The 26,203-nt window shown below is 38.2% G+C and overlaps 1 protein-coding gene across 1 annotated transcript in view; it reads right to left on the bottom strand.

The window, feature by feature from the left end:
* Nucleotides 1-3,349: 3,349 nt before the first annotated feature.
* LOC121727614 (cleavage and polyadenylation specificity factor subunit 1) overlaps nt 3,350-26,203 on the bottom strand; it is a 37,065-nt gene continuing 14,211 nt past the window's right edge. The window contains exons 11-29 of the mRNA XM_042115539.1: nt 25,873-25,988; nt 25,000-25,138; nt 24,099-24,238; nt 23,365-23,478; nt 22,568-22,705; nt 20,443-20,634; nt 19,563-19,748; nt 18,681-18,834; nt 15,307-15,482; nt 14,574-14,788; nt 14,043-14,189; nt 13,718-13,790; nt 13,310-13,462; nt 12,637-12,831; nt 11,871-11,985; nt 11,054-11,170; nt 5,415-5,544; nt 4,803-4,911; nt 3,350-3,476 (exon numbers count right to left, since the gene is read on the bottom strand). Of these exons, the coding sequence (XP_041971473.1) occupies nt 3,396-3,476; nt 4,803-4,911; nt 5,415-5,544; nt 11,054-11,170; nt 11,871-11,985; nt 12,637-12,831; nt 13,310-13,462; nt 13,718-13,790; nt 14,043-14,189; nt 14,574-14,788; nt 15,307-15,482; nt 18,681-18,834; nt 19,563-19,748; nt 20,443-20,634; nt 22,568-22,705; nt 23,365-23,478; nt 24,099-24,238; nt 25,000-25,138; nt 25,873-25,988 (2,690 nt within the window). The 3' untranslated portion in view covers nt 3,350-3,395. The remainder of the gene's footprint in view (nt 3,477-4,802; nt 4,912-5,414; nt 5,545-11,053; nt 11,171-11,870; nt 11,986-12,636; nt 12,832-13,309; nt 13,463-13,717; nt 13,791-14,042; nt 14,190-14,573; nt 14,789-15,306; nt 15,483-18,680; nt 18,835-19,562; nt 19,749-20,442; nt 20,635-22,567; nt 22,706-23,364; nt 23,479-24,098; nt 24,239-24,999; nt 25,139-25,872; nt 25,989-26,203) is intronic.

A 26,203-nucleotide genomic window follows, 5' to 3' on the forward strand; every position in this document is an offset into this window, starting at 1 on the left:
GGTTGCACCAACTTACTTTAACTATAATAGGGATGATGACAAGGTCAAAGATTAGCGAATTATGTTAATAAAATAAAGAAATCACGGTAAAAAATAAGTGTTCCCAAAATTTCAGCTTGATAGCATTTGTATTTTTTTTGTTATGCGCCTTATAAGTTGGATATTCAAGTCGAATTTTTTTTTAATTAAATTTCTTAATATTTGTATACAATTCGATAACTTATGCAATTAAAAGCAACTTTTGTTATGAAACCACTTTCATAAACGCAATATTTAATATACCTGTCGAACAAAGTTGTCTCCCGATGCGTACAAACTACAAAAGACTGACGTCAGTCTTTCGTAGCACTTTGTATGGAGCGTTTCGGGCAGGTCTTTTTTATGAGATATTTGAATTGTCATATCTTGGTGAATTTTTAAGCTATCAGAGTCATTCTTTCAACGATGTTTCTATTTTTTAAGTGTCCTTCAATTACCGATAAGAAAAAAAAATAGTCATCATGCCTATTGTAACTTCAACTATTACTTTAACTTTAACTACAATGCAAAATGTCAAATCTTTGGTTAAAGTTAAAAATGGACGCAATCAAGACGCCATATTTAACCATAACCATAGAGCTCGACAAGGCTTTGAATGCACGTTGTGAAAAAAGGAACTAACGCTGTCATCATACAAAAACGCCATTTTTGGCAGTTCTCCTTTACCAGCAGCGCCCCCGTCCATGTTCTTATAAAGCCTTGTCGGACCAGCAACGTCTTCTGTCAAATTCTGTGGTCAAAGTTAAGGTTAAAGTTAAATTAGCTTTGACCATAACTTTAACTTTAACCACGCCTCTGGTGCAACCCAACCTAAGTATTATATTTTAAAGTAAGTAAGTATATTATTAAAAAAGGTCTATGCAAGTTGCTTGTTATGTTTTTTAAACTGAAAACTTAATTTTTATCGCAGCTAGCTTAACTTTATAGCCTATTCTATGGTGTAACAGTGTAACATATAATAATTAAAAAATTGAGAGTAAATGAAGAGACAGTGCTCTTATGTACTGCGCACATACTTGGGCACTATAAAGAAAGGTTGTCTGGCAGAAACTGTTGTTTATTGCTGTTAAACTGCTGTTAGCAGTAAGACCGCCTATTTGTACATAGTTTTCCTTTATTGTGTTTTTTAAGTTTAAGTTTAGTTAGTTTTAAGTTGTACAAATAAAGTATTTTCTATTCTTACTCCTGTGTAACTGTCCTGGGTTTCAATGAACGGACCGAAACCGACGTGGGAGGTACTATTATAACCATTATTATAGACAACCAACCATTAATATAGATAATACAATATAATATATAGAGTCCCGCAACTCCGTTGCGCCAAAATTCGTTTATCGCGCAGGAACCGTACATTTTTTCCGGGATAAAATGTATCCTATGTCCTTTCCCGGGACTCCGGGTATCTCCATACCAAATTTCAGCAAAATCGGTTTATCGGTTTGGCCATGAAGAGGTAACAGACAGCCAAACACACTTTCGCATTTATAGTATTAACTAGTTTGAATGTAATAATAATACCTATGTACGCTTCACACCACGTCAGTCTGGCCCCGTGGTAAGTATCTGAAGGACTTGTGTTACAGGTACCAGACAACGGAAATAATTTTATATTTCCGTTATATTTAATAGTTTATAGTATTTATTTAATAGTTTTATACTATAAGTACATATACTTATTTAAGATTTTTATTATATTATGATACACCTATTTAATACACATCCATGACCCAGGAACTTTGAAAACGTTTGTCAAAGTTCCTGGGATTCGAACCCGCGACCCCCGGCGTAATAATAATTACAACGACCTAATTAACGAAATCTACTTTTATATAAACCGTTCTCGAGGCGGAAAGGCGGCATAAGAAGTACATAATTGGGGCATTGTTTCCGACGGGCGACGGTATTGTCCCACTAATCAGATCGGGAAGTCTCATTCAACTCCAAATAGATTCGTATTACATCCACGTTCATTTTGTCACATTATCTCTTCACGTTTTATTCGATAAGTAAGACTCCATTCTGATTTTCTCTGTTTTATTTATTATACAAGACTAGATAACGCCCGCAACTCCGTTGCGACAAAATGAGTTTATCGTGAGGAACCGTACATTTTACCGCAACAAAAACTATCCTAAGTATGTCCTTTTCCAGTACTCAAAATCTGCACGCCAAATTTAATCAAAATCGGTGCAGCGGTTTAAGCATGAGGAGGCAACAGAGAGACAGACAGACACAATTCCGCATTTTAATATTAGTTTCTAAGGATAAGCACCTATTGGATGTTCCAAACGGCTTCGCCGGCGTGAAAGAGTTTATCGGAAACTGTACATTTTCCCGCAAAAAAATTTGCCAGCTATAATATTATGTCCTTGTAGTTTACTCTATATAAATATTCTCCAGTAGTTAATGAGATAAGAGCGTTCAAATAAACAAACTCACCTACGTATACTTCTAATTTAGAACTTTACAAACTATAATGTGTAGGTGTTTTTTAAGTTTCTTGGGTACCACCGAGGAAATTGATTCCTAGGCAGTTGACTATAATTATTTTTCTATTAAAATTTGTCTTGGTCTTAGTGAGTAGAGACGAACATTTTTCGTTTTGTTTCTCTTTATCGCGTCGATTTTTCGCGGTTATGAGATTGACTTGCGCGATAACTTTAACAACTCGCGGGCTTAACTTTCTGCGGGGCTAACAATATGGTCACATTTAGCAATTCCTCTCAATCAATTCAGCAAATGAATTGTCAAAACTGTGAAACTGACAAATGTCAATTAATTAGTACGAATTACCTACTAGACATGAATTGCAATTTGCAAGCAGACTTGCATTTTGCGATTTAAAAAAAATGAATCATTTATAATGAATGATTCATAATATGATTCTCCAAAGTGACCATTTTAGCCCCGCTGATCTTTGCCGCAAACGACCGCGACCTACGAAAATTCATATAATCTAGATTCTAGGCTAGGTTTTTTCTACCGACATTGGTCTAACGACCCATGTTACCGCTGCTTAGCTTTGATAAAGGGTAGGTAACGTAAGAAAAACGTAAAAGATCCGGACCCCCAGCAGCCCCCCTCCCCCCCTTCCCCCTCATATACGCCCATGGTTGTTGCGTAGAGCAAAATGGAACCCTGTACCATAATGGCATTTTATCTCAAATTTAGATAAAACTTGAGATTCTCAATTTTTGTCGGTCGCGGTCGTTTGCGACATAGATCGGAAAGTCGTTTTAACCATCTACGTAAAAATAAGTTTGTTTATCTCGTTGTAATGGGAAATAGGCCAAAATAAAAGATTTCATTTTCTTAAAATCATTTAATTAATATGTACAGGTAGGTATATTCTTAAGCTAGAAGTGCGCAGTCAGTCTGTCAATCTCGAATAAGTCCGCCATGATCTCTTCCACTTTTGTGCCTATTTTCTTCGCAATCTGTAAAAAAGTACACAAAATTAATGGAATATATTAAGGGCTACGCCACGCAATGCTGCGTTTAACGCTATAAAACAGCATCGCTGCGTCTCGTTTCGTCTTCATATCAACTAAAGTTGTCTTGCAAAATTGCAACTTAAGAGGATACACCAGGGGCGAGAGAAATTGAAAATAGGTATTTGAAAATGTATTGCTGTCTCACCAATCTCAAGTCTCCCACCGCAGAGCGCGATAGAGACAACACGACAAAAGTTCTAATAAAAGAACAGAAAATCTCCGATTCGTTGTCCGCTGATTCCTTCTCCAAAACTTAACCGATTTGAGTAATTTTTTCATTAAGAATTAAAGCAAGGCTTGAGCTGTGTTCCTATATATATATTTGTATATTCTAGCCAGTTTTGTTTTCTGGGTGTTTGAACACAGAGGAAAATCTGGCCATTTTTTTGGGTTTTTGGACGTTCTTATCTTTTTTAATAATTAAATTATGAAAAAAGAAAACATAGGGACATGCTAATAGTGGCCATAGATGTTCAGGAAAAAAAACATAACTCTACCGGCATTATCCAGGGAGGAAACAGGGGACAGCGTTTGTATGGAAAAACGGCGGTGTGGAATCCTCTTAAGAGTCCGGGTGCCATCGAAATTCTCATACAAACGTAATACCAAGATCATTTCCCAATTTTTCCATACGAGAATATTTACCATATTTGAGTTATTATTCAGCTTAAGATAGTAATTACCTAGGTTCCTGTACAAAGATTCTTAATCTTAAGCTGAATAATAACTCAAATATGGTATATATTCTCGTATGGGAAATGATATTGGTATTACGTTTGTACGAGAATTTCGATGGCACCCGGACTCTTAAATTAACCAATTTGGCTAATTTTGGTCTTAAAATAACGGTTCTACAACGCAAAATCTTTATAAAAGATGTAAACGGTCAAAATCTTTGAAAAAATTGCGAGAAGCGTAGCTTGTGAACTTAATCATGTTGCACGCCAGCTGGCAACGCCGCGCTACATTGCGACGTCAATGAAAATGTGACTAGAAAAATTTGTTTCATAGTTAGGGCGCTTTGCCTGTGGATAACAAGTATACGCAATTTTCACTTGATACCCGCGCGCGGATCTAGTCCGTATGCAGTTGACAACGTGCTACTGGCCGCACGCGTTCTTCCCGCATGTCAGGAAAACCATCTATGAGTATGAACTCAGAACTGATAAGATGCGGGCTTTCATTCGGACCAGATCCGCGCGCGGGCGATAACACGCATGATTGAAAAAGCGCCCTTATGATTTTATGTTAAAATCAAGTATTACTCACATCATGCTGGTCAGCTAGCGGCATGGAGCAGTACAGCGCAATGAGATCCCCGTCCAGTATACCGCGTGCCGGCGCGCTGCCCAAACCACGCCGCGCGCTTTTATACGTTCTGTAACACAAGGCAATAATTACTTTAAAATTACTTACATATTAACATGAATCTTATATCTTTAAACGAGCAATTCTTGTATATAAATATATAATTGGAATCTCGGAATCGGCTCCAACGATTTTCATGAAATTTAGTATGTAGGGGGTTTCGGGGGCGACAAATCGATCTAGCTAGGAATCATTTTCAGAAAATGTCATTTTATTCGTGTTTTATCGAATACCGAGCAAAGCTCGATCAAACAGCTAGTTTGTAATTAAACGAGACAATTGTAAGTAATATATTAAAGCCAGGCCTTGTCGGACTTGGGGTACTGTCAATTGTAAAAACAATTTGTAAACATTATGGCCAAAAAACTATTTGTATTTGTAAAATAAAGAATAGTTTGTTAGTGATTATCTAACACTTTTGCTAGAAGCTCCCAAACCTTTTTACATGGCTGCTAGAGCTCGCTACTATTACCCGCCTGCATCAGTCTTGGTTCCAAAAAATGTAGTGTGTACCTGTGGGCTCGCGGGTTGAGGCCGGCGACGTGGCAGCAGTAGTTGTTGCATACGTTCTGCAGCATCAGCAGTCGCCGGTACACCTGCTCCGACACCGGCACCACGTACCCCAGCCCGCCGTCCAGCGTCGCTGTATACATAAGTTTTATTTTATAACGGAATAAGTCATGAAATAGACATAAATGAGTGATGAAAGTAATAAAACAGAAGTGAAAGGTATAGATTACTAGATGACGCCCGCAACTCCGTTGCGCCATAAATGAGTGATTAAAGTAATTAAAAAATCGGCCTAGTGCGAGTTGGACTCGCGCATGAAGGGTTCCGTACCAAAATAGAGCTGAAAATTGTGTTTTTTGTATGGGAGCCGCCACACTTAATTATTTCATTTATTTAAATTTTATAATTAACTAGCTGTTGCCTGCGACTTCGTCCGCGTGGACTTCAGTTTATAGCGCACGATGTCGACAAAATTGGTGTCAAAAGCTTTTTTAAAAAAAACCCTGGTACCTTTCAAATCAAAACAGCTGTGCAGTGTGCATATAGTATTTCAATTTTTTAAATTAATCTTTATATTTTATGCCAAATTTTTAAGCTTATACAGTAGAATCCGTTTATTATGACTCCGCCTATATTGACCAACCGGTTATTATGACGTAATTACACTACGAAGTTTGGTTTTCATATAAAATTCTTTATAAAAAAGTCGGATATAATGACTTCCCTTACAGTGACATGTCGCTTATTATGACCCATTTTTAATAAATTATGTCCGGTTATAATGACCGACATGATTCTTTACACCTTCAGTAATGTTCGTTGATTCCCGACGACGTTCGGCACGTGGCTCGTTTTTGTTTTGAATCTCAGTGAGTAATTGACGCTTGAAGGTCACTTTTTGAAAAATGGCCTTCATACGTGGGAGAGCCATGCTTCGGCACGAATGGGCCGGCTCGGCTGGATAAATACCACGTTCTCACAGAAAACCGGCGTGAAACAGCGCTTGCGCTGTGTTTCGCCGAGTGAGTGAGTTTACCGGAGGCCCAATCCCCTACCCTATTCCCTTTCCTACCCTCCCCTATTCCCTTTCATACCCTCCCCTATTCCCTTCCCTTCCCTACCCTCCCCTATTACCCTATTCCCTCTTAAAAGGCCGGCAACGCACATGCAGCTCTTCTGATGCTGCGGGTGTCCATGGGCGACGGAAGTTGCTTTCCATCAGGTGACCCGTTTGCTCGTTTGCCCCCTTATTTCATAAAAATAAAAAAAAATATGGCTTCATGATTGGGATCGTGATTTGGTAAAGAAGAAGAAAAAGATTCTATTGCTGGTTGATAATTGCCCGGCGCATCCAAATGTTACTGATTTAAAGTCTACACTTGCTTTCCATCCGCCGAATACAACATCAGTACTACAGCCAATGGATCAGGGAATAATACGATCACTCAAAACGAATTTTAGGAAGAACCTTGTGCTCAAAATGATTAATTGTCTTGATGCTAATGAAAACAACTCTTCTACAAAAATAACGGTGCTAGATGCAATTCTGATGGTTAATGATGCCTGGAATAAAATGTCACAAAGTACCATTCATAACTGTTTCAAACATGCAGGATTTATTGAAAGCCACGACGGTTTACCTATTCAAATATCAGAACATGAATTCGATGAAGAAGATGACATTCCTTTATCTTTGTGGTCACGAAATCTAAATTCAGATTCTTTAGCAGCACCGGAAATGTGAGAAGAATACGTTGACATCGATAGCGCTCTCCTCACATTCGAAGAACCCACCGATGAAAATTAGTACAGAACATTAGTGCTAAGGAACAACTCGAAAGTGATGGGGAAGAGGAAGTCGAGGAAGCACCATTACCTACCGCAGAAGAGGCATTAAAAGCTGCAGAATTATTATCACGATTTGTTCACAGCAATATTGAAAATGATAATTTGACCATAGCTATGCCTTCTATACACAATAGTATTAGAGACTGTTTTTACAATAAAATGAAAAAACAAAAGCAGACAAAAATTACAGATTACTTAAATTAAAAAATACACTTGTATGTGTTATAATATGCTGATTACGTGCAATTTTGATTTTGATTTAATATGTATGTATACATATTTAATTACTATGTTTCTGTATTAAAATACTTAAGTACATATATATTTACATAAAAAGATTTTTCATTTCACAAAACGCTTTGTATGACGTCCGCTTATTATGACGTGTTTGTCAATTCCTTTCGATGTCATTAGAAACGGACTCTACTGTATTTTAGCCCCCCAATTACACAACTTACCCTAACCCATAAACTATTTATCATTGATAGGTTTAAGGTTACGTCACTGCATAGATAAAGTACTGGTTTATTAAATAACGTAAAAAAGAAATAACAATCGAAAAAACTCGATTAAAAGATAATACCACCTCTAATGGCGGCTCTCGACATAGGCGAACGCGTTGGCCAACGCGTCTGCAGACGCGTTGGCCCAATGTGTAGAACGGGCGTTCGCGCGTTGGCCAACGTCTAAATACCTACGGCCAACGCGCGAACGCCCGTTCTACACATTGGGCCAACGCGTCTGCAGACGCGTTGGCCAACGCGTTCGCCTATGTCGAGAGCCGCCATTATAGAAAGACTTTTGGGCAAGCGTTAGCGCGATGTAGGGGACGCACGGCGCCATCTATTATGAATTTTTGGAACTAACTTAATTTGAACAAATTTACGCATTTTCACCCCCTTACAACACTATTTTCCAGTAAAAAAGTAGCCTATGTCCTTTCTCAGGCTTTAGACTATCTGTATACAAAATTTCATTACAATCGGCTCGGTAGTTTTGGCGTGAAAGCGAGACAGACAGACAGACAGACAGAGATACTTTCGCATTTATAATATTAGTATAAATTTAGTTTGTTATTATTTTAAGCAATATTCCGCGAAAACAACTTCCACCTTTAAGTAAATGAGTGAGTGTACGCATAGGCATGCGTACAGCACCTCCCTCCTCCCACACTGCCTATGCGTACACTCGCATGCAAGAACTTGCAAACACCACCACCACACAATTGGTGGTGGTGTTTGCAAATGGTGGTGGTGTTTGTAAGTTCTTGCATGCGAGTGTACGCATAGGCAGTGTGGGAGGAGGGAGGTGCTGTACGCATGCCTATGCGTACACTCACTCATTTACTTAAAGGTGGAAGTTGTTTTCGCGGAATATTGCTAAAAATAATAACAAACTAAATTTAAACTATGGATTTCCGCAAAGTAACGCCTGATTCCATTCATATTAGTATAGATTATTAAAGTACAAATACAACTGAGTTTTTGGTGAATATTTCAATTGCCTATTATGTATTGCCGTTATTGATATCGAGAAAAAAATAGCAAAATAATCACATTTCTTGTATTGGAGCCCCCCTTAAATGTTTAATTTACTTTGTTTTCAGTATTTTTTGTTATAGCGGCAACAGATATACACAATCTGTGAAAATTTCAGAAGTCTAGCTAGAGTGCGTTTCATCGAATAGTTCCTTTGCCGACATGTTGGCATTACTGTCTGTCAATAACGTAAACACGGCAGACATGCTCTGCGAGTATTCATAAGTTTTACTGTGATTTCGTGAGAAAATCATGCCGAAAACATTAAAGAGTGGTGAAAGAATGATGGTGTTAAGAGTGAAAGTGTTTTGTGAACGTGAAAAACGTAACGGGGGCCCAATAAATGTGAATAACTCAGGTTGCCGCCATTTCAGCTTAGTGAAATAGGGTTACCAGCATCAGTTTAATCACCCTGAAATACAGTAAAACTTATTAATACTCGCAGAGCGTGTCTACCGTGTTTACGTTATTAACAGACAGGAATGCCAACATGATGGCAAAGGAACTATTTGATTAAACGCACTTCTAGTGACGAAAACTACGAGTACATACATGCGTCATGCGAACGAAGTCGCGGGTAAAAGATAGTACTCATATTATTATATCAGGGCGAGCGAAGCGAGCCCTAGTATAATCTTACTAATATAAATTAAAAACTATCACGCCTATTGATTTGTGCTTTAACATAGTAATTTTTATTTACATGTAAATGTGTTATCATCAGTCAGTCAAGGTATAACGACGCGAGCCCTCACAAAGCTCGGCTTTTAGCTAGTAAATGCGAAAGTGACTTTGTTTGTTTGTTACGCCTTCACGCATAAAGTACTAAGCGGATCATCATGAAACTTTCATAGGTACACGCTATTTGGGGTATGGAGAAGGACATAAGGTAGTGGGTACCTTTCATCCCGGGAAAAAGAACGGTCCCCGAGGGATAGACCTTAACGCAGGATGAGCCGCGGGCGAAAGTTAGAATTATATAAAATTTTCTTTAAGGAATTATTAAAAGTATTTTGTGATAACATATTATTATCTCCCCTAATTTAAGATAGCACAGTAAGGATAATGAGGCAAGACTAATTTGCATTAGTGCCAACATGACGGCAAAGGAACTATTTGATGAAACGCACTATATAGCGGTTCTTGAGTACAGCCTGGAGACACACAGACAGACAGACGGACAGACATCAAAGTCTTAGTAATAGTGTCCCGTATTTACCCTTTGTTTACGGAACCCTAAAATGAAGTGAAAGTTGTAGATTAGCTGTAGATGACGCCTGCAACTCCGTCGTGCCAAAAACCGTTTATCGCACGGTATCCGTACATTTTTCCGGGATAAAAAGTATCGTATGTCATTTCCCGGGATTCCGGGTATCTCCATGCCAAACAGCAAAATGGTTTTTTTTTCAAATACTTTATTCACTTTATTACAATTGTTTTACAGTATACATTAATACGCCAAACTGAACAAGCAGTTTGTAGGCGTTCCGCAGGTTCAGTGGTTTGGGCGTGAAGTGTTTACAGACAGACAGACGGACACACTCACTTTCGTATTTATTATATTAGTGTGGAAGTATGTTTGATTAGAAGAATAAGTTATTGTCCTAAAAAATATAATTAGCGTTTATAGACTTGTGGCTCATTATCTGGCAGATCCGTGCCTTCTTCGTTGGGCGTTGTTGTCATGAGCGTATATAAGGGGGGTGTCCTGGGGGTCCGGACCATTACTATCCATCTTACTTGTCCAATTTCGACAATAATATAATATGTACCTCGCCGATTGAAATCGGTGCGGTACATGTATAAAAAATATTTTTGATTTCCTAAACACGTTGCCTATTTGCTGCTGCGGACCCTTCATGGACAATTCCAACTCGCACTTGGCCGTTTTTTTACGTTAGGGCCCCCCCCCCCCCCCCTTATCAAAGCGCCCGTGGTTGTTGTCAAAATCGATCAAGTAGATTTTGCCTAATGTGGGAAAAAATACAAAATACAATTTATAATTATTATGATACATGTAAAAATTTATAAATAAGACATAGATTATGTTGCTGTAATAAAATAATAATAAAGCCCTTTTATTCCGAAATATATGTTTTACATTTTGGTTAGATTGGGTACTTTCTTAAGTTACATTATATCTCGCACTTCGGTGTGTCTCTACTCTCTTGGCATAGGCCTATGCCAAGAGGCTTTAATAAAACAGTACACCGAAATTCTTGCAGTATCCTTTACTACAGCAGTGAATATACTCACTGAACATAGTCACGTGTCTGGTGGGCGGGGCGTTGGCGAGCGGACGCGCGGCGAGACGGAACATGGCGTGCACGGGCTGGCCCACGTGATAGTCACACTTGCGGATCAGACGCTGACCTGCACAATAAAATGCTTATTATAAAATAACGTATAATGCTAAGTACTCACATACGGTTTTGCTCGATCGAATAATGCTAAGTAACGTATAATGCTAAGTACTCACATACGGTTTTGCTCGATCGAGCAATAACGTCGATCAAAACTCGCGGCTCGGGCTTTCGTCCACACATTCAGCATTGCTCGATAGTTTTATTCTAAATCGATATATATTTTATTCCATCACGACATGACACGATTCAGTACGAAAGTTTGTGTTGCATTAAATCCGAAATCAAATTCGATAAATGTAAAAAAATATTTGAATAACAAACACAAATTGAAGACCTTTCGCTTTGTATATTTCCTATAGTCTACCAAGTTTTGTTGATTACAGAACCCTATAACGGAACCCTAACCAGTTGATTTTTTGTATATTGATAGGTTATTAGTTATATAGTTTAAGAGTAATATTGTCCAACTACTACTAGTAATATTGTACAAATAGAACAATCCATATTTTAGTACCGTCAAAGCAAAGTATGAAATACTTTCTATCTCTGTTAGCTACCACTTTCAAGATTTTTCGCAGATACAAATGTTGTTTTTCTTATCAAAATGAATTAGCTATTCACAAAAAATTTGCTTGAAGTAATAAAAAAAATGTTCTAGGGCTCCCGTACTATATTATAATAGTGACATGTAAAACTTAAAACCGTACCTCCATAGCTCTCTCTAGCTTGCGGCTGGTACATAAACAATGCGAGATTGCCCTCCGATTCGCTCACTAGGAAACCTAACGTCGTATTGTCCACCATAAACTCCATGTCGTAAATCTGGAACGAATGCATATTTTTTAGAAATGTCAAGTTACAAAAGAAGTATATTTATGTGAAAACATGACAAGTGCATAGTAGACTAACTGTCTGACTGACATCTTATTTGACTGTCGGAGTCTTATTAAATAGTTGAAATAAACCGGTTAAAGTAATTTTCGCTTTAACCAATACCCCAAGTCTTCTATTTTATTGTCACATTAATGTAGCTCCGTTTCTTGATCAAACTAGTCCGTTTCCTACCAGACTATAAAACGATATATCATTATCAAATGACATATCAACGTTTACAACGATTTTCGACGTATATGAGAATAGATTTTATTAGTAAACGGACTAGACCGAATAAAGAAGGAAGCTGTTGCATAAATAGTAGAATCGGGGTACTGCTCTTTATTCTACTAGCGTTTTCGGCATCTAGAACTGCCCCGGAGCAGAGCAGGCAGGGCGGGCCGAACTGATACGAAAATAGCCAAAGTTTAAATTAAGTACATAAACAACGTATTGAACTAGTACTAAGTCAACGTGCTTCGTGGATCATCGGTTTTGTTCGGCTATTTCCGTACATGGGTACGGAGGGCAGGGCGGATGGCCGCCCTGCCCTGCCCCGATGTCGAAAACGCTATACGTTCGTTAAACGATGGCAATTACCTGAGCCGTCCTCAAATCACGTGACACAAGCGATAGCGTCCTCTGCTTGTCCTGATACCGCAATAAGGACACCGACTTGTACACGTCGGCCACTAGTATGAGGTTCTTGACTGCCAACATGCGGTGCACGTAGATCTGCGTGTCTATGAATGCCACGCCCACTAGGTCGTTGTCTTTGAGTTGCCAGATGTAGATCTGTGGAATCGGAAAAGTAAAAGCCAACAAACCGAATAGTTTTTACAGACTTTAATAATATCATTAGTTAGATTTAAATGTCTTTTAAAAACGATAATTTTCAAAACAACCATTCTAATGGAACAAAAGTTATAGTTACAATATGCGTAACGATAAAGCTGTACAGTTAAGATACAGTAGTAACAATTTGCATTTAAAATATAGCGCCGTGTGTGACCGAAATCTGCGGCTATATTGTTGCCGTCTTACTTACAGAGCTACTTACTTACTAATAAAGAGGTCAATAATTTGTATAAAGACGTTTTTCTTTCATAGTGTTTTGTTATTTTCTTAAAGGCACGTAAAAAAAAGTGACTGGACAAACAAGGACAAACATTGTATGACATAACTTATATCATGTAAGTAAACACAGTTTTTTGATTAGATCACACCAAAATGGCAACATCATACCATGTGGCATAGAATGTTTGTAAATTACCTTTTGTCCAACAGCTGATATGAGGAACCCTAAAACTTGCGTAAGAGCAGTCACCGGTCCTTTCTGCTCTTTGGCGTAAATCTCCTTAAACCTATTCTTGGTGAGCGGCTGCCCCGGCTCGGGCACTACGTCTATGATGTCGTAGATTAATATCTGAAATACATATTAATAATTATATTCAAATACAAAATACAAAAGTAGGTACGGTACTTAAGTAACAAAATATTTCGAAAAATATTGTGCACTATTCGTATTCTGCATAAAATGTACAAGTGCAAATGTCAATGCTTAAGCCGGTTTTTACTGGAATTTTCACTCGCTGTTCACCGCTGTAATTTGCTTAGTTTTGGTATAGGTATAAATGTTAATTATTATGCATAAAAAATAATTAGATTGGAGATAACTTACCCTTCCCCTTGATGTAATGTCTTCGCCGTAGTTATAGTTTGTACCAATAGCGATATAGCCTCGAAGACCAGACCTGAGTAACGAAGAAGGAATTAAATTTACGCCAAAGTAACAATTGAAGTTACGATTAACTTTCATGTTTTTCTTTTCGAAAGAGAACAGGCATCATATTATAATAATAAAAATTTGACAAGTCATTAGCGACAAGTTAAAGCTGTGCAAGTAGACCTACGTAAACAGTACGTTCGCATGCACGCCAAAACGTACACGTACACGCACATGCGAACCAACTACAAAAGTACACATACAAAAAAATGTCACTCACCTTGTCCCCTCGTACGACAGGGACACGTTCTTCAAGCACGTGACGTGTTCCCACTCGTCGAACTCTATTCTCGTGTTGGGAATGACCTCCCACGATACAGGTGAGAATAACATGACGGCGAAACGCTCCATTGTAGGATACGGGAACCTGGCAAATGACACAATATTACATACTCTATTTTTTTTGGTTTTACTTATTACTAACTAAACAGAAAACTTTAGTTTTTTTTTTGTGTATGCTCGTAGTCAGCTAATTTGCGTTTCTTGCACATAGAAAAATGTTAAATATTTTCTGGTTTCAACCTTGGCACATTGGGCAAGAGACATCATAAGTATAACTGTTGTTTTAAACAAAAATAAATGTAATTACTCAAAACTTTTGTTGATATCACTTTCTACTACTTGATCAGAAGAGCTAAAAACACTCATCTCGGCTCGACCTAGCGCAAAGTAACCAATTTTTTATCAAGTTAGGTCTCTACTACTTATCAATGCGTTCACGAACGGTGGACAAGTATCTAAAGTATCTCACCTATCACCCTTATTTTCGTTCGACTTCTCCTTATCTTCACCGTTGAACTTGTAGTAGGAGTGTGTGGGCGTGGACAGTGACGTCACGAGGCAGTACGTGCGCGACTCCACGTGATATGTCACAAAGTGCGGCGTCTCACGGAGCGGCACTTTACGTACCGCCCACGCCGCTTCGTATGATAGATGAGTGGGTAACACGGCGATACGTAGCGAGCCCTAAAAAGGTTTTATAATTAAGCTATCGCGGGCTTTGAGCGCGACGACTGAATCAAAATTTCCGTAACGAATATAAACCTAATACCGTGCATCGTCTAACGTCGTTTCAGTTCAGCAGACTTCAGCACGGTGTTTGTACTACACTAGACGTATGCATGTAGACCAGTTGCTGCTAACTGCAATAGCTTTATCACGGCAGTCCCCGAGTGCCACACTTTTTTTTTTTTTATTACAATTTAAAAAACGTTAACTTTATATAGGTAGACTTTCATTAACATAATATCCTTAAATATCAAAAGAAGCCTATAAAATTCACATTTTAGGCTTCTGAATCTATTAGAGAACCAAGTTCGTAATCAAATAAAGTGTAACTAAAGTAACTAAGTGCAATCCAAAATCAATAAAAAAATATATCTACTTACAACTTAAAAGATAGCATAAAAAATCCAATGTCAAAAAAAATTCGCTGATATTTGCGATAAGATGCGAATTCGCAGTCATATGAACTCTAAACTTACCTGTGCGTTAAAGTACAGCAATCCCTGCGGACAGTTAGCGTTGTTGAACGACGCCATACTGGCCACGGGCGCGGACGTCGAGAGCGGATGTATACGCAACTCGCCTCTCGCACCCAGTAGAAGTAGGAGGGGCGTACGCCCGCACACGAATACACCGCTGTAGCCGCCCACGTTACCTGTGATATAGTTTGTTACAAAATGGCGGCATGTTTTAAACATAAAGTTAATATACCTAGCAGAATAGAGCAACAATCTCGAGCTGTCAAACGAAACCGAAATGGGTTTAAATTTGCGAGTAAAAATATGTATATTAAATTGTCAACGTGCCGATAAGTGCCAACTGGACGTCAAATTATTAAATTAAAGATAGCTGAATCTTTAGTTCTCTGACAGAATATTTGAAACTTTTGGAACTGGCACCGACTTCAAAATCATGAAGATTGAGTACAGAAATAGTTGAGGTTTAGCCGAATTCGGAAAAAGGCACAATTAGATAGGAAAAATTATTTAATACTTTTTAGTTCATATTATAAGGATGTTATTATAGTTTTTACTTGGAAGTCGGTTTTAATTTTTGTTAAAAATAATAATTTCACTCTTTTTAGTTACCTACTAACCATCGCGTAAGTATATTTAATATTCTACGTATCTTAATTCTTATTACAATTTGTAAAGAGTCAGACGTCGTGCTCACAAATATCAGGTAGATAATTTTAAACAACAAAAATCGAAGTGAATAATTGTCTAGCGGCTAGCACGTGTTTACTACACGTGCTAGCCGCTAGGCAATTATTGTACCTATATACTTGCATAGGAATTCGATCTGTATATATATCAAAATCGTGTAAATATAAACCATATAAACGAAATATTTTTTATACTAATTGCGATTGTGTTTCTTATTCCTATTACGATGTAGATTAGCTATGTATGTCCACACTGTGCACTTTCATCTTCAATTTTCGTCATCTTCTTTCATTCAACTTTCGTATTGGCACATTCAATAATTGAATGCGTCAAAGAACGCAACGCCAACATTGTTCGGTTGGCCTGAAGGAAACGGGGCACTATGGGAAAAAGAAAATTTTTAACGAAAAAATAAACCCCCAATGACCACCCCTTTTTATTATACCAATCTATAGGGGGCGCCAAGGGAAGCAAAAAAGATCAGATAAACTTTTCTTAAAAAATCAACCCCTGTCGAATGACAGGCCGAAATGTGACCCTCGTTAGTATGGCGAAAATACTTCAACCCCTTAATATTATCTTAATCTTGGTAAATGTTTACAAACCTACCCAATTTATTTGACAAACTACTACAAAAGAAAGTCGACGGAGCCCCGCTACGCGGGGCTCCTATTTCTGGGTGTTGTGGTCTAAGTTCCAACCTAACCTAATTTTGGACTTTCTGGATTGTGTTTGTTTTTGTTTTGGCGGGGGGCTGCCCCCCGTTCGGTATCCGTAGCTGAGTAGTTAAGTAAGACCCACTCATCAGAGCCTTGAGATGCCTTAAAAATTATTCGTAAACATCAGAAAACAGATGATCTTATCTGAAGATTACGAAAATCTCAAATGCGAATTTCTTCTAAACGGAGAGTTTACTGGCGGTGGAAACGGTAAGTAGGAGTTTTTCTCACCCAAAACAATCCTCCTTAACCCATGTCACCAACATTTAATTGACGTAGGTTCCTAAGCCTTAGCCAAAAAGTATTTTCGCCATACTAACAAGGGTCACATTTCGGCCTGTATCTGGCCGGGGTTGATTTTTAAGAAAAGTTTATCTGAGCTTTATTGCTTCCCTTGGCGCCCCCTATCGATTGGTATAATAAAAAGGGGTGGTCATAGGGGGTTGTATTTTTGTCGTCAAAATTTTTCTATTTTCGCCATACTAACGAGGGTCACATTTCGGCCTGTCTTTCGACAGGGGTTGATTTTTGAGAAAAGTTTATCTGAGCTTTTTTGCTCCCCTTGGCGCCCCCTATCGATTGGTATATTCAAAAAGGGTGGTTATAAGAGGTTAAAATTTTGACGAAAAATTTTTCTGTCTTTTCCATAGTGCCCCGTTTCCTTCAGTCCAACCCAAATGTGTGCCTTACGCTCTGGAGTAAAGGTTAAATTTATTACTTATGTTCAATTTTGTGCTACTTGAAATATTATGTATTTTGAAACAACATTAAGTATATTATTTTGTATTAAAATCGCTTTAAAATGTACCAAATAAATAAGGACATAACGTGATGACTGATGATATTTTATGGTGTTGTGAGTATATTGTATCCATATACATTATACAACCATGTGAGTTGTGACATTGGTGACCCTGACATGGTAGTGATGATGATGATGATGATGATGATGAATGTAATTTGCATAGTAGCATATGCTTTCAGTTCTTAAAACAACGCCTAAACCCCCAAACTTGTATCTATAAGAAATCTGGAGTTCTCTTAGTATCTTCGGAATCATAGTATACCTTGGTGCAAAATCTTGCGTTTTGGTAGCATATGCTTAGGATGCTTCTCATAAAATCAAAATCACCATATGTTTCTATATAAATTTTGAGGAGTTCCCTCGATTACTCATGGATCCCATCATCAGATCACCACTTTTGTAAAAATGGGACCAAATTGGAGTGAAACCTAATATAACAAAACAAAAATTTTGAAAATCAGTTCACTAACGGCGGAGTAGTGGTCGAACATACAAAAATAAAAAAAATATATCCACAGCCGAATATATAACCTCCTCGTTTTTTGGAAGACCGTTAAAAAAGAGTTCTGCCGTCATGTATCACACGTCTCTTTTTAACACGCAGTGTTACTGATAGTGACATCTCGCTTGCTCAGGCCTTTGTTTCTCTATTCCGCTAGGTATATTAACATTATGGTTTTAAAACTTCTTTAGTGGCGTTGAGCACTTTTGTGGGATGGGTATTAACTGTGAAACTCGCGTGACGCGTCAGATTCTCGTGCTGATCGAAAAACCGTAAGACGGTTGGAGAATAGTGTTGTAACATCGAAATCGATTAATCGAACAATCGATTGTTTTTTTTCGATTGTCGCTATTTTTTAATCGATTTTAAGGGTTTCGATTAATTAAAAAAATCGATTTTCATAAAAAATGGGTTAAAAAAATGTAAGGGTTTCGATTAATTAAAAAAATCGATTTTCATAAAAAATGGGTTAAAAATTTAATCGATTGTAAGGGTTTCGATTAATTTAAAAAAATCAATTTTCATAAGAAATGGGTTAAAAAAATAATGCACAACGTTAATAATCAAGTTTTCACTTATGCCGGCACTCCCGGAGTGCAACCCGTCTTTTTTTTCTAACAGTGCAATAAAAAACCAAAATTAAACATAGAACGAAACTCACCGAAGTACCGCAACTGTCTCACGCCTTCTCTCAAAGCGGACGCCTCGTACGAGTCGTCGGGACAAGATACCACCTCGCTCTTGTACCCGAACGGGAACGATACCGCCATCCTAGAGAAACGCATCTTTAGGTTCCCGCGGGGGTATTTGTATGCCTGAAAAAAATTAATGTTGGTTAGTATGTCATACGCCTCTGCATGCTATATAACCTGAACAGTTTAATATATTATCTCAACTTATGACGGTACATACATTTATTACTTTTATGGAGGTGACGTCTTATTCTATACAAACTAACTCTCGTATTGACAAAATATTTTTTGTCAATACGCTTAACTTATTGGTGCGTTAAGCGGCGTATCTCCTATGATTTATAAATAGATAATTTTAATGAGGCAAAATTACAATTAATCTTTTTAATCGTATATTTACAATTTATTACAATAACCAAATATATTTTATAGACTGTTATATTGCGAGAAGTAAGGCTTAATAAAATAGTATTTTAAAAAGATAAAACCGACTTAAAAATTTGACGTACTTAATTGAGAATTAAAATTACCTATCTCAAAAACTACTGAACCGATTTAGTTAAAACTTGCAGTATTTCCAAAGTTGAACAAAACCTAGTTTAGTGAAACCATGGACCAATTAGTGAAACCAACAAAAAAAATTACTTAAATCTGACTTGGAGTTCAGGAGGTATGCGAACATAAACATAAAAACATACATATACACTTTACAAATTTAGCACATTTGTTCAGACGCTGATATAAACTAACATATCCAAAAACTGGGCAGTTCTGGAAATATTATATAGTACATAATGGTCAAATTGAAGAAACTCCTTTTTTTAAGTCGGTTAAAAAGGCGATATTATTACCTGATAAATCATCAGCTGGTCATTATCACACTTCAACAACATCAGCACCCTCCCGCCCTTATGTCCCAACCCCACCACCAATATCTCTTGCAGCTTCTCAGCGTTGGCGCTGTGGGTGGAGATGAATTCTTCCTCCTCTTCTGGATTGACAGGTATCGGCACCGACTCGAGACTGTCGGCTAGTATCTGAAAAAGTTCTTTGTATAGTGAAAGTTGTTTGATACAACTTTTGGCTGCATTTTGTTACTCATTCGATAAGAGAGAGAGAGAGACAAAATACGTGAATAAGAAATCGTATCTGCCACTTAACGAGGAAATACTTGAATGACTCAAATAATGTTTTTACCTGACACTTCACGTAAAGAAAGAAACAAAATTTCATGATTTTTAATTTTCAAAATTAAATTCCATGAACAAGGCACAAATTACTTTGTCTCTTACGCTTAACATAATGTTAGAGACCAAAACACGTAAATAACACAAATATTTCATACCTATAAAATATTTGTGTTACATCAAATATAGACGTACTGAAAGAGGCACATAAGATTTATTTTTATTTATTCTCTTTATGTACAAAATTATGACATATTTATAAAAGTGACAATATTATATTGGCGTACTTATCTCTTCCAGCAAACCATAAAATTTATATAGGAGTCGCACCGTAAGCTCCCAGATGAGTATATACGAGCCGCGTCATAGATCCCAACTCCCGCCCACATGAGTTCATCTCAGGCAGGGAGTATATCTCGAGGTTACCGTTGTCTCACACCATGAGCAGCCAAACTACACTTCGACCTACCTCCTGCCCATATCATACGAGCCGCTCTATAAATCCCGTCCACACGTCAACAATCTGTAACTGTAAAATCCTCACCTTATGCCCCGCGCAGACGTCTCGCACCAGGAAACTCAGCTTCATCTCGGGCAGTGAGTATATCTCGAGGTTGCCGTTGTCTCGCACCACGAACAGCCAGTACGTGGGTTTCATGTCGGCGAGGTAGCGCTTCCACCAGCGAGACATTCGCTTCGGTAGACCGGGGTTCTTAGATTGCTCCGCTAACATTATCTGTAGGGAACGAAAATAGTTTCATTCATTAACCGTAATTACGAGGCTAGTTACAATATTTTATACACACGTATGATTTTTAATGTGCAGTTATGTGAGTCGCAAAATTTTGACCATACTAAAATAGATAATTATTATAATCTAAGTGGGATGTTCACAGGGGCGGATCTTGAATTTGTGGGGCCCTGGGCTAATACTGCTTAGGGGCTCCTACCTAATTACTCACTAATTGCTATTTTGACAAGAAACTGTTTTCTGTAGTGATGTAGGTATATCTATACTAATCTATACTAATATTATAAAGCGGAAGAGTTTGTTAGTTTGTTTGTTTGTTTGAACGCGCTAATCTCAGGAACTACAGGTCCGATTTAAAAAATTCTTTCAGTGTTAGATAGCCCATTTATCGAGGAAAGCCATAGGCTATACTTTATTACGTTAAGACTAATAGGAGCGAAGAAATAGATGAAAATGTGGAAAAAACAGGAGGAAATTATTTAAAAGGGCTTATTTGAACGCGCTACTCTCAGGAACTACTGGTCCGATTTTAAAAATTCTTTCAGTGTTAGATAGTCCATTTATCGAAAAAGGCTATACCTAGGCTATATTTTATCACGCTACAACTAATATAAGCGAAGAAAGAGAGGAAAATGTTAAAAAAACGGGAGAAAATTATTTAAAAAGGCTTATTTGAACGCGCTAATCTCAGGAACTACTGGTCCGATTTGAAAAATTCTTTCAGTGTTAGATCGCCCATTTATCGAGGAAGGCTATAGGCTATATTTTATCACGCTAAGACTAATAGGAGCGAAGAAATAGAGGAAAATGTGGAAAAAAGCTGGGGAAATTGTTTGAAAGGGCTTATCTCACGAACTAGCAGAGCAATTTTTCTGTTATTTGGCACAGATAAGAAGTAGACCACGTGAAGGATCATAGGCTATTTTTTGTGTGGACTAATTTGTCTGTGAAATATCTAATTTACGAGGGCGAAGCTGCGCGGAACGTTATATTTCGTGTGGTCACAACATCACGCGTAAACGGCTGGACCCATTTTGCTGAAATTTGGTATAAAGATACTTTGAGTAACGAAAAAGGACAAGGAATACTTACTAATTTTGTCCCGGAAAATGTACGACTCTCGCACAATATACTTTTATGATTATCGCCTAAACTATTCAATCTATTTTGATGAAATTTGGTACCACAATACTTTCAGTCTTGGGAAAGGACAAGGGATACTTTTTATCCCGGAAAATATACGGTTCCCACACAATAAACTTTTTATGATTCTAAAAAATCTAAAGTCCACGCGGACGAAGTCGCGGGCAACAGCTAGTTCTAGATAATTTTTATTATTGACAATATCGTCTATTGGTTTCAGTTCGGTTGGGGGCCCCCTGTATTCGCGGGGCCCTGGGCTGCAGCCCAAAAAGCCTTATAGTAGATCCGCCCCTGGATGTTCACCAGCATTGGTATATATAGCCGCCGTTTCTAGGGCCGGTATGAATAGTCAGTACTCAAGATGCATCTCGATCTCAAGACACGGTTCAGGCTCTGTGATTGGTTGGCTGTCAAAATTTGAACCAATCACAGAGCCCAACCGCGTCTTGAGACCGGGTCACATCTTAAGTACTGACTATTTATACCGGCCTAGGAGTATACGTTAGTCCGCCATTTAACATTAAATTCCATGCCATTTATTTCTGCTCTAATTTCGGTAACCGGTTGCCGATTGATAGAAACTAGGCGCGCTGGCCAACGTTCAAATACACGTTGGGCCAGTGGCTGGGTCAGCGCGCTCGCCAACGCGCTTGCCCATGTGGAGTGCCGGCACAATACATTCCATTCTTATCGAAGAGGTCTTTTATTTCTGGCGGAGACCACCATCATCCCTGGAGCTACGCCCTAACAATAGCTATATCAATAATAAACTCACGCTGGCCATAGAGGCGGGTGTCTGGTCACCGCCATATAGCAGCTCGTCCTCGTCGTTCACCTCGTACACGGTGTCCGGCTTGAACCCCTCCGCCTTCACGCTCTTGCCCTTCTTCTTGCCAGTGAACTCGCCTTTGATCTGCGAAAAAAATAAGCACATTTTTACACAATTAAAAAAATTGAATTTATGGTACCTAGTCAAAAATTGCATTCGAAAGATATGATAAAGAAATCAAATTTCATACAATTTGATATACCGCTTTGTAGTGTTTGCAAAATTGTAGTAGCTCTACACGAAAATATCCCTAGTTATTTTCGACGTTTCCGGTATATAATACGGTTTCCTGAATAACCGCAAGATTATTTTCTACGTGCTGACTACTGTGCAACTGAATTTTACACAAAGTACAATTAAAAATATTATCACATAATAAAATAGTACCCGGATGACCGAGCTTTGCTCGGTATAGCAAACACTCATTGACTTCGTGTTGCTTAACAACGCCATCTGCTGGAATAGCTTTAGCTGTTGTTGTCGTTAAAGCAATTAGTTGCTCACAAAATTGTATTAATATTCGCCAATAGATGTCAAGAATAGTCATATTTTTCAGTTTATCGATTATCGATAAAACACGAATAAAAAGACATCTTCTAAAAATGATTCCTAGCTAGATCGATTTATCACCCCCAAAACCCCCTATATACTAAATTTCATGAAAATAGTTGGAGCCGATTCCGAGATTTCAATTATAAATATATATATACAAGAATTGCTCGTTTAAAGATATAAGATAATACCTGTATATTTTCATCTGGTGGTCCAAACAGGCCGGATAAGTCGCGGAATGGCGCCGCACGCAGCAGCCGCGGCCGCGCCGGCACCGCCTGACGAGTCGGAGCTAGCCGAGCTGACTGCAGACAAAATGATTACTAATATAAGTATGAAGACTTTTAACAGTAACCTTGGACAAGCGTATACCTATTAAAATTCCGCTTTCTTTGTTTATTGGAATCGTTTTATGATAGATAAAACTTTCCCAATATGTCAAGAAAGAGTATCCTCGTATTTTATTATAGTTATTTACTGTATTAGTATTTAGTAGTAAGGGGGTATACGAGCGACTTTGTGTTTAACGTGGCAAGACCACCTAAAAATGTTATCTCGCGGAAGATCATATTTATTATTTGTAATATATATTTCGGCGTCCACCCTCGCTTATATAGCACGAGCTTTTGCTCGCGGCTTCGCTCGCGTTAAGAAGTATTATTATATACAAACTTTCATCCCCTATTTGAACCCTTTGGGGTTGGAATTTTTCAAAATCCTTTCTTAGCGAATGCCTACGTTATAACATCTACCGGCATGCCAAATTTCAGCCCGATCCGTCCAGCGGTTTGGGCTGTGCGTTGATAGATCACTATGTCAATCAGTCAGTCACCTTTGAGTTTTATAAATATAGATATAAGCGAGAGTGGACGCCGAAATATATATTACTATACACAGTAACAACACAGTGTCAGGGGTACTGTACCGTGGGATCTCTGGGCCGCAGCTCTCGCAGCGCCAACACCAGCGCGCGGCCGCACGTCGACAGCACGCACAGGTACGGGTCCGCGACGCTCGCACTGCGCGCCGTCCACTCTAACGCGATAGATTGGAGCATAACGCCGTCTGAAACAAAAGTATTTTTATAAATATTAAATACGATAAGTTAGTACACAGATAGAACTAAATATACTTATGCCGTAAAGAAACTCGTCGTTAAGCTTCCATTACATTTCAAAGGATAAATAAAAACATTTCATTGTTTTACGAATGTTAACAAAAAATTACGTAACGCACTGGTAAGTCGCAATAAACAAATCGTTCTTCGTATTTATAAAGAGGAAGGGAATTGTCTACCTCGTTGACTGCTGACCGGTTCGCAACACTCTACAATACGTAGTGGCCGACGCGTACAAAAGGTTACTCAGTTCTAACGAGCCATGTCTTGTGTCAGAAATAAAAATAGCCAAATGTTAATTAATGTTGGATTTAGTGAAAATAAAAGTAATTTTATATTGCAAACAACGTTTTAAAATAGTGATTTAAGAATAGATATTATGAGGAAGCTATTTAATAAACCATAGATAATTCAACAATAATTAATGCAAAGTTTTTTACTTGCTAAGTTTATAAGTAAAAAAATTGTTATGCCATTCAATCATTGAAAATTTTATGTATCAGTCGTTTCTCATCTCACCTCATTTCATCTCATCTCATTTTCACTAATTTCTTTGTCACCATTGCGTGCTGTATTTCACCTGTCATCTAATCTTTAAGTTACCATTGTTTATCTTTTATTTTAATGTACCAGATGATATTCTGTTGGTGAATCGTAATAAATAAACAAATAAATTTCTGAGACAAGCCTGCATACGTAAGATACTCACTCCTAACAAGTCGTATGGCGCAGGTGGTGACCTGCACCATGTACTTGTTGTTGCCGAGGTTGCCGGCGAACACGGTGGGCGCGCTCGTGCTGAACCCCGAGTTGTCCACCTCGTTGATCTCCAGACCGGTTTGTAACACCTGCGGGATTTCAATTTTAGTAAAAGTGTAGGTTTACTCACGAATATTTAATGATTACTTGAGTTATACTTACGGTTTGACATAAAATCCTTACTTATCTTCTGTCAAAGTGTTACTTTAATATCTACTCATCACTCTGCGTGCGGCCGTTTATAGCTATCGAAACCATAAAGTTAATATACCTAGCGGAATAGAGAAACAAAGGCCTGAGCAAGAGAGATGTCACTATCAGTAACACTGCGTGGTAAAAAGAGACGTGCGATACATGACAGCAGCACTCTTTTTTTGGCGTCCAGTCGGCACGTGCCGCACGTTGACAATTTAATCTCATAGAATTCATGTTCAATCATGCTTGTGTAAGTGTATACGTACACATATTTTTCACACAGATGAAAACCAATTTTGGTTACGTTTGACAGCTCGAGATTGTTGCTCTATTCCGCTAGGTATATTAACTTTATGGTCGAAACTGATTAAAATTATTTACTATGGTTGTCTTATTTTCCTAAATTGCCTATTTATGGTCGTTAAAACTTCGTCAGACTATGACCAAATCTTAGGGCTTTATATATTGCAAATCGTTATAGAAGCAATACATTTGCTATACGTCATTGATATCGTGTCCATCATACTACGTAAGACAAAGATAGCAATACAAATTAAAAAACAAATGCAGATTAAATACTAGTCCTGTCTCAATTGTCGTTTACTAATAAGGAGTATAGATAGTGTACCATGGTCGCGTCCGCTTGTGTGAGTAGCAGGTACGCGTGTGTACCCTCCATGTCCTTGTGTGCGTCGCGCACCACTTCTCCCGGATCCCCAATCACTGACCACATGTCGATACATCCTGAGGAATAATATTAAAAACATGAAGAGTATTTTGTTGCATCCTGACCGCTGGGCCTTGACCGCAAAAAAATCACCACAATCTCGAAAAAGATGGCGCGACGAGCTATGAAGCTCCAATATGTATGAACATACGAGCCAAGTTGGCCTACGATGGCGTCAGATCGAGAGAAGAAAACCTTGGGGGAGGCAAGGCCCAGCAGTGGGACAGCATAG

The sequence above is a fragment of the Aricia agestis genome, chromosome 6 (assembly GCF_905147365.1).
Source record: "Aricia agestis chromosome 6, ilAriAges1.1, whole genome shotgun sequence".
NCBI classification, from domain to species: Eukaryota; Metazoa; Arthropoda; class Insecta; order Lepidoptera; family Lycaenidae; genus Aricia; species Aricia agestis.